At 34.4% G+C, this 9,462-nt stretch overlaps 2 protein-coding genes across 6 annotated transcripts; both read right to left on the bottom strand.

Moving 5' to 3' along the window:
* Positions 1 to 50: 50 nt before the first annotated feature.
* Positions 51 to 5,037, bottom strand: LOC107417965 (protein NARROW LEAF 1). Of its 5 annotated transcripts, XM_060814508.1 has the most exons (7): positions 4,724 to 5,032; positions 3,333 to 3,545; positions 2,672 to 3,178; positions 2,366 to 2,509; positions 1,507 to 1,747; positions 813 to 1,313; positions 51 to 697 (listed from the first exon to the last, which is right to left on the bottom strand). In XM_060814508.1, the coding sequence occupies exons 3-7, from the start codon at positions 3,164 to 3,166 to the stop codon at positions 261 to 263; spliced, it is 1,818 nt and encodes a 605-aa protein (XP_060670491.1). In that variant the 5' UTR covers positions 3,167 to 3,178; positions 3,333 to 3,545; positions 4,724 to 5,032; the 3' UTR covers positions 51 to 260. The 5 variants fall into 5 exon arrangements, with proteins under 5 accessions (XP_060670491.1, XP_024929751.3, XP_024929748.3 ...); XM_025073983.3 differs by having other exon boundaries at positions 51 to 691; positions 2,672 to 3,545; positions 4,724 to 5,037; XM_025073980.3 differs by having other exon boundaries at positions 2,672 to 3,545.
* A 1,966-nt stretch (positions 5,038 to 7,003) lies between these two features.
* LOC107417971 (auxin-responsive protein SAUR77) lies at positions 7,004 to 8,163 on the bottom strand. Its single transcript, XM_016026635.4, has one exon. It carries the CDS (start codon positions 7,853 to 7,855, stop codon positions 7,421 to 7,423), a length of 435 nt encoding a protein of 144 aa, XP_015882121.1. The 5' UTR covers positions 7,856 to 8,163; the 3' UTR covers positions 7,004 to 7,420.
* Positions 8,164 to 9,462: the final 1,299 nt, after the last annotated feature.

The following is a 9,462-nucleotide window of genomic DNA, read 5'->3' on the forward strand; positions in this document are numbered from 1 at the left end:
TTAATGGATTTTTGTGTGTGTTGGCAATTAGAGAAACAAACATGAATGGCTGTAGAACAAAATTGCAAAGCTCTAATTTTAGTTGAAGTTGGTCAAACTCCAAATACAGGTGGCTCTAAAAATTTCTGTAGTTTCTAAGGCTGTTGTTTAAGCTGTGTTACAGTTAACAACATGGTTTTAAAACTTTTGAGGTTTAGGAAATGGGTGTGTTAGTTTTTTTCCCACCCTATTCCCAAAGTTTGAAGCTACAAGTGACAAATCTATTTTCCTTCTTCGGTACTAGTACTAGTAGAAGCATCCGAACGCCTCCTCTTGGCTTCATTGTCCCCCAACTGTAATGAAACACAGATGTCTTCGTCACAGCCGTTTCTTAATAAAGAAAGATTCTCGGAAACTAGTCTCTCCTTCATGTTAGTTTGATGCAATGGCGAACGTCTAGGGAAGCTTGGAATGAACTGATGCTCTACGCTCGGAGCCACCTTGATTCCATCTTCTAGATGAAACTCTGTTTCCATGGACAATGGATTCGCCGCTGGGCTTCCAGGTTGAACTTCTAAAGGGATATGCTGAATTTGGAGACCCATTGGCTCAAACTTCTCGGTTTTCTCTTTTGGATGGATCCCATCAGGCGGTGAGGAGTCCCCAACAGTAGAGCCTATTGCTGTTGCTGATGCAGCCCTTTGCTCTTGCACTGCCACTAGATATATGACATGAATAAGAATTCTCAACAAAGTCAGCTATTTTCTATAAGCAACAAGGATACAGTAGTTTAAGCAGTAATTAGCAGAAAATGCGTTTGCTACAAGACAAACCTCTAAGGCCTTCCTCAGTTGTGATGAGGTCAAGCTCAAGGAGATTGAGAAGGCGCCCGAGATCAACACCACTGGTCCAATTCTCAGGTGGTTGGCCAATTTTTAACTTAAGTCGACCTCGGTTAGCAGTTCCTCCCCATATGATCCCAATAGGCCGTGGTTTCTCCCCATTTACACCTTTCAGTATTATAAGGCTTCCACTATCTCCTTCAAGGTCAAATGTTTGTTGGTTCTCACCCACAACAAGAAAATCAGTTAAGAAGCAGATGCCTTTTTCGTCATTGTACTCAAGGGCATAAGCCAATACAGTCCCATTAGTCAATCCAGAACTTCTTCCAACCTTCATCACCTGCTTCCCAATGAGGCTACTGATTGGAGATTGAAGGTCTATTAATTTGACATCGCCAATCTCTCCAACACCTTTCACAGATGTAGTAACGCTAGGCATGTCGAAATCATCAGCAAAAGGAATGAATGCCCCATCTGCTCTAACAAATGTCTCTGCAGTAACAAGGAACTTGTTAGGTGCATTGTCTTTGGCTTGATATACATGGTTGAGTGGTGCTCTTTAGCAACTTAAAATTTCCTAGATCTTATATAATTTTAACTTCACTACAAATCTCTTCAATAAAGAAACAAGGGCAAGTTATTTCTTTTTAAAGCTACTCGTAATTTGGAACTTCATTTGTATTACCTGGGTTGATTCCAGCAAAGATGCCATACCAAAGCTCATCTGTGATAAATGAAGTAGCTCTCTCCACTGCACCAAGATACACACCCGGCCCAAGTGTTGGAGGCAGAGGATGAAACATTTTCTGGTTCGGGTAATCTAAATCAACAGCAACATGCCGGTTTGTGAGAAACCCAACCTGCTGACTGCCTGTTTGGCTTCTGACAATAGCGCCCAAAGTTCCATATGTCTCCTGGCTAGCCACCTAAAAAGCAAACAATAAAGACAGCATACCTGAATCTTAAACAACAACAGAATAATCCAAGGCTGCTAACTAAGTATTCGAACAATGATACACCAAATTGTAGTGTGAATCCCTAAACACTCAAATGGGATAAGGATGAATATTAATTTGTCACATCACTATTTAAGCTGCCCCCAGGTGGTGAAGTCTTAAAATATCAAAATAATTGTGGGCAATCTAACAAGTATAACTGCAGAAGCCTAGGTATGCAAAGACAACCTACTCATTACAATATCGTTAAATATAGAATGAGAGCGAAAAGTCAATATATATCAGTAAAAGCTCATGAGGCCAATATGTAATATTCAAAATCAGCAAACGATTTTTCTTAAGTTGGTATTTCTTAAATTAGTGTGGATATTATAAAGAATTTCAACCTCAAGTATGCATTGGAAAACCTTTCCAATCACAATAAACGATTGGAGAACAAATTTCTGAGCTTGACTCATGAAAAAAGCTACAAATATTTGTAATAAAATATTAAGGGGTTGGATCATTTTTTCATGGAGATAACTAGCAAATTTCCATCCATAGACTCTTTGTGGAAGAGAATGAAATTTTGAAGGGAACTTAACAAACCTGAGAACCAGAGCCAATGCATAGATCACCTCCACGCAAGTCATCTACAATTTCTGTGTACAACTGCTCTTTGGGAGCTGGCTCGGGTGCACCAAAATACGAGAATTCTACCACATCCACATCACACCATACCCCTCCTGGTCCCTGATTGGAAATACAAAAAACAGTGAGCACCACAATGAAACATAGGCAACATTTATGTGTATCAATGCCACAAGAAGATGTTAATCCCAGCATACCCAAAACAAAATTTATTAAATTATTAAAAACATACAAGAATAATCAATATAAACTTCTTTTCCTAACCTCGAGCGCAGTGGGTAGACATTGGATGGGACTGAGCCATTGCTTGTGGACTTTTCTTGAAACAAAAACAAGAATAGCTGGTATATCCGTTAACACGCCTCGTCGAATACGAAAGCCAATTGCAGTGCCAAGACTGTAACAACGCAAAATCTTGCTATGAAATGCCCTTATAGTCATGAGTTCAAGCAATGTGGTTGCTTGCTGACCCTTTGGCAAGCGATTAAGGGTTTCAGGTAGGACCCCCTTCTGTAGGTTCGCAAAATAGTTTGCCCTCTCTTCTGCAGCATTAATTAACCGGCTTGATGTAGGCCATGAGAAGTAAGCAGCATTGCTTTCACAGTGCTGTCCAGCTGATGCAAAAGGTTGAAGCGCAGGTGGACTTGATGAAGGAAAATTAGAATGACTGCAACCATTCCTCTCAAGGTCCAAAGCTGATTCCTCTGAGGGTGTTGAACCAGAACAGCGAAACCTCAATATAAGTCTGCTTCGCTCCATGTTTTACTTCACCTAAAGCAATAGTATAGAGAACATGAAATAACCCCAACCGCAGGTAGATTAGATAAATAGACAAAATCAAAACTAGCAGAGTTAAAGTTTGCACAAGTTCCACAATAAAAACTGATTTCACTGCTATTCCACAAGTTCCAAAATGATACATGACCTTCTATGATCTATGCAATCCAATCTTCTTTCAATTGATTCAGGTTGAAGAATTAGCAATTCTGTGGAATTATCTGAAGCACAGCAAATAGTACTCGAAATACTAATGCCTCTCTCAGATTATTTCTTCTAAGTCTCTGGAAATGTCTCTCACGCTTCACATCATAGCAATCTCCATAATTGAACTCTGAGACAGACTCGTGCACTTAACAGGCTTAACAAAACACAATGTTTTATTCCTCTTGTCAGAAATGAAAATCAGACATTGACCTACCGATATCAGACATGACAGGCAATGGGTGGACCCACGATTCGAAATTGAAAATACGGAATAAAGACATGATTTGATATGAGAGGAAAAATGAAAAAAGAAAAGCAAACCAAAACATGACAGTTAACCTAATGTATCGCCTCCGTAAAGGTCAATCTTAAAATAGTATGTCAACAGTGAAACATGCTTCAACAGTAACAACATTCTGTGCACACTTAAAATCAACAAAATAATGATGTTTCCACTAAAATCCAATACATAAGCGCGCTTGCTTTTTAGTCCCACAGCCACAAATTTCACAAACATTCGTAACTCATATATTTAAAAAATTACAAAAATTCAAGCAATGGGTCCGTATAAATGCATGACTATCTATACGACCCGAGCCCCCCAATCAGGCTTGGTTGCCAAGGAAATGGAGGAATAGATGCCGAAAAAAGAGGAAGAGTCTGAAATACATTTGCTTTTTCAGTAACTAAAATATCTCAATTCACATTTGCACAGCAATTCATTTAGAACCAAGAAAAAGTAAAGAACAGCTTTCACATTTCTTTCCCCTTTTTCTCTAATTGGTCAACCAACTAAACAAGGCATGAGCAGGTGGTAAGGGAAGGGCAAAGAAAAAAAAAAGCTCCCTAGGAAACCGAGTCATTAGAAGACCACCTCACTATCAAATCCATAACACCTTCTTAATTATAAAAACCAGAACTTTTCCCCATGGGTGTGAAGAAAATTTTCAAAAATGGGTTTTTGGAAAAAACAATCCCTCGACCAAATACATAACATGGAATTCATTGAAGCCCAAGTCCAAAGCACAGTTTTTGCATGCAGAAAGCTTAAAACAACGAACCCAGAAAGCAAAGAAGCATAATTTACAGATGCTAAAACTAAAAAGATGGTTTCTTGAGGTTAAAAAAAAAAAAAAAAAGGAAAAACGAAAGAAAAGGGTCATGGCAAGAGGAAAAACTCACTGATCAGCAAAAGATAAGTGATGGTGAAAGACAAAAATATTTAGAAGAAGCTCACCGTCAAATGGTGTTGTTCAAAAGAGAGTAACAGACAAAGTCAGTAAGCCAAAAACTAAGCAAGAATCTGCCGAAAAAAGTTGCAGTGATATTTACCTCGCGTTGTATGAGAGAGAGTGGTTGTTGGTGTAGAAAACCATGAAAAGCCAAGCGAAGCCAAAGTGGTGACCTTCCATATAAATGTGGTAAAGTAAAGCAGGTGGTCTCATATTATAGTTTTTAATGAACTTTATTGTACGTGGGGAAGGGAGAGCTGGGTAGGAACAGCGCATACTACAGTTGCCTTCATGGAAATCACCATAGATGTTTCTCTTACTAGCCGTTTGATGGAACTTTGTGCTGTGATTTTCTCTTTTGGGATTTCATCAAACGATCATCTTTGAGTCAATGTTTAATTGATATCTAGGCCAATTGATGTTCCATGTTTTCTTTTGCATACTTATGTGGTACCTTTTTTTGCATTACCAAAAAAAAAAAATTAGCACTTTTTTTTTTTCATGGAATATTTGTACAGTACTTCAAATTCTCTACACATCAGAATTTATGTTTTTTTTCCTTTTCTAGGTGGTTAAATAAGGTGATTAAAACTGGGAAATTGATATTTGGTACACTATTATTAAAAGCAATTGAATTTTGTAAAATATTATTACATAAAATATTACGAAATTATAACAAACTTAATCCAAACAAGAAAAGTAAAAAAAAAAAAAAAAAAAAAAAAAAAAAAGAACTAACTTAAGAGAGGTGTAAATTACATGCTGCCTGTTTTTGTTCTTTTTTAAAGAAAAACCAACACAAAACAGCCCTATCTTCTATTTGGCTGCACACACCAAATTGGTTTTGTTCCATTTTTAGAAGCAATTTTCTGTCTGCAAAATTCAGTAAAGTCAAACCCCAAAAATTAGGCCATGAAAATTTTAAACTTGTGCATTTTGTAAGTTTAATGTCAAATCAATTAAGCCAATTTTCTTTCATGATCATGATAGGCCTTAAAAAAGAGTGATCATGTTCATCCGAAAAGAGAGAGAGAGAGAGAGAGAGAGAGAGAGACATTAATTTGGTGGGTCTTAGAGGTTTGCCATTATGAATAAAGTGTTATCATTTTGAGTGCACAATCTGCCGAAAGTACCAAAACTGTTTAGAAAACATATATTGGTTTTCATCAACATATATTATACATGATTTATAATGTAATCCTACTCTTTATCTTTTCCATGACTTGGACACTAGGCAGGCAATATAGAATGTTCTGATTTCTGAAGACTAAAGCCCAACAGAGGCCTTTCCGTAACACCCTTTTAGCTCCATCCTCTTCTTCTTATACATATTGGAATTTTTATTTTTATTTTTATATAAATCTAACGTGTATATGTATATATTTGGGGCAACTATATGGGATTTTTTTTTTTCTGTATATTTGAGTTTCTCTTTTCTGTCTTCAGCATTTCAGGCTTTCTTTTATCAACACATTTCAGGCTTTATTTTTTCTTCAATATAATATTATCATAGGTTCGCAATATTTGTGGTTACTTTTCTTGCCAAAAAATTAAAAATATATATATATATATATATATGTATATATATATATATGTGGTCACTTTATTAAGTACTTAAAAAAGAAAAAATATTAAATTCTTTGTTTAAAATTATTAATGGAAATTTTATATTTTAAAAAAATCTATAAATATATTTATAGTTCATGTTTCTCTTTCAACGGTGCGCGTGTTTACTTTATAAATATTTAACAAATTTTTCTTGCATAAAATATAGCTTAGCTAAGTACACTAATTAATTAATGACAACTACCAAGTTCCAACGCACAAGCAAATGGATTTATATAAATGCTTTGATATATTCTTCTTTAATCATTTTATTTAGTCGAAAAATAATTGGCATAATTTTTTGAAAAGAAAAAAAAAATTTGGTAAGACATAATAATTAAGAGTTAATGTGCCTTGCAAGTAATTCAAATCTGCAAGTTGTTTTAATTAGTAGTGAAAGACAAGATCAACCCCTTTAGGTATCGATCATTTTAGATCTCGGTACTGATTGAAATATTCTCTTCAACTATATATGATGAAAAGTTAAAAACTACCAGCTGTGTACATTTTCCTTACAGCCAAACAACCAAATTAAACTATTAGTATGGGATTTATAAATTTGCCAATTAGTACAAATTAAAGGATTCAAACTCAGGATTTATTAACCAAGAAAAAGTGATTGGACTATCTCTGTAAAGACAAGTACTTAATAGAAAAATTCAAATACAAGATTATCAATTGAGAAAAAGTTATTGAATTATCTTATAAGAACATACTAGTTTAAGATAAACTTAACACATTTGAAAAAATAATAGGAGATATGTACTCTTTATCATTATTAATTAAGTACAACATTATTATTCATATTGTTGAGGATGAAGAAACTAGCTAATATATCTCACAGGAAAGAAAGCTAAGCTCCTCCATGAATATTACATATATCTATACAAAAATACATGAAAATATATATGAATACCCCAAATTTCTGGTAATATTCATGAACTTTTGGACCCACGAAAACGCATTGAGTTAGAGATCACAGCGAGAGAGAAAAAATAAAAATAAAAATAAAAAACATAACCAACACGACAATTAAGAATTATAATAATAATAACATATAACAAAATGATGTCACAACCTACTTTGATCTCCATCCCCCATTAGAATGAACATAATATATACGAATATATATATATATATATATATATCAAAGTTCCCAACCTGTAAGTCATCTTCAACTTCTTCTTCTTCTTCAGAATACATATAGTGAAGCAAGTTCTTCCAAGGACTCTGAGCTAAGATTCGGATCTGCATTTTCAAGCATCCAAAGAAGATGATCAAACAGAACAACCTCACACCTGACCAAAATAACTTGATGATGATGATGATGATGATCTCCAGCTGCCTTGTGCTTATTCGCCGGCGACGACTTCTCGATGAGAGCATTCAACAAAGGATGGTTCAAGTACTTAGAGCTGATAACGTAACGCTTTCGAGTACTGCCTACCAATATAGTTTGATACTGATCATGTTCAACTTGATCTTGCATGCCATGATGATCATGACTATTATCCCATAATAAATCTTCCCTCGTAGATTTGGACCTTAAACTAGTATAAGATGAAGATCTGCCTAGCTGCCTTGACAAGCTCTTGCACTTCCTCAGTAATAAGTTGATCTTCTTCATGATCTTTTGTATGAATCTGATAATAATATTGATGAAGATGATGATGGACAAAGTTTTTACTAATCCTAATTGGTTTCTGAGAGAGAAAGAAAAGAAATAAACATAAGCTAGCTAGCTAATTGATGAAGAAAGAAAAAATTTGGAGAAGATATATAGGCGGCTTGAAGTATACTCTGAGAAGAAGTAATGAATGAGAAAGCATTTATATGTGATTATGTCAGTAGTATATTTGAAGAAGAGAGGGAGTTAGAGGGGTGGGTGGGTGCAAAGTCGTTGTTTTCCGGTGCTAGAAAATTGTGGGGCCCTAAATTGGAAAACCGAACGTTTTTTAGTGACCGAAACAAGTCATCCTTTTAATGTGAAAGGTGATGATACTGGTGCAGGCCTTTTTACCACTCTCAACAGACAGACTAGCACAAGCTCTTGTCACTAACTAGCTCAAGAGTAACATTCATGACGCATCCGCCAACACGATGTAAATTGGACATTTAAGACCCCTTTCTTTTTTTTCTTTTTTTTGGGTAAAAGAAAAAGGATGCCTCCCAATAGTATCATACGCATAAGACCGTAGTCTTGTGCTATACGGTATTATAGCATGGGACCATTCGAGACAATAACAGAGCTTGTCAATACTTGAACCTCAATTTCTAACCTCGTAGATGTGAAGGTTGAAGGGTTTTTTTCCGTTAAACTATCACCCTCAATGGTTAGACGTTTGATACCTAATTACACATAATTTCAGTAATATAATAGATGAGTTAAATGTAATATATGTCTAACATCCAATAGAAAATTTATGTGTATATATATATATGTTACATAATGAATTTAAATATCTAAGTTGTTTTATATTAATATTTAAATTATTTTAAAAGTTAAGACTTAAAACTAAAGGTGTAAAATGAATTTAATAACATTTATAATTTTATATTTAAAAAAAATAAATTCAAAACTCGTGAAATATAATTGTAATTTTAAATTTTATTCCTCAAACAATCTAATAATTATTAAATGTTATTCCGATAGTAAAACTATCTGGTCAACCTGATATTGATGTGATTATATATATGATATATATAACAATTTTACCATTAGGATATCCCAATGGAATTAATGTGTGAATTCAAACATATTCTTTTAAAGATATGCTGCTATTTAAAATATATTATATATTTAGAAGAATAGTTTAAATCTGTATGATAAATCTAGTAGAATATCTTAATGATAGAATGACTATATAAATATAATATTTAGGCTCCCATGATATATATCTCTTTCCAAACTGGAACTTGACTCGATGTCTGAAAGCAGTGGGAGAGAGAATGAAAAAGTCCAAAATGAAACTAACTTTTAGCCAAAACGGTGAGAATGGATCATGGTCTTTTAATGAAAAATACTTTTATTAATTAATTGAAAGATGAGAGGATAATTTCGGTTCCGTTTTGCACACATCATAGATAGATTAAGTATTGTGGCGTTCTTTGTATTTTAGTAAGGACTTTGGAGTTTTCTTTTCTCTTCTTTTCTTTTTCTTTTTTGGCAGGACTGAGTGTGGATAAGATTAGAGAGAAGTAATGTATCAATAAAGATTATAAACAAAATTAAAT

The sequence above is a fragment of the Ziziphus jujuba genome, chromosome 2 (assembly GCF_031755915.1).
Source record: "Ziziphus jujuba cultivar Dongzao chromosome 2, ASM3175591v1".
Classification (NCBI taxonomy): Eukaryota; Viridiplantae; Streptophyta; class Magnoliopsida; order Rosales; family Rhamnaceae; genus Ziziphus; species Ziziphus jujuba.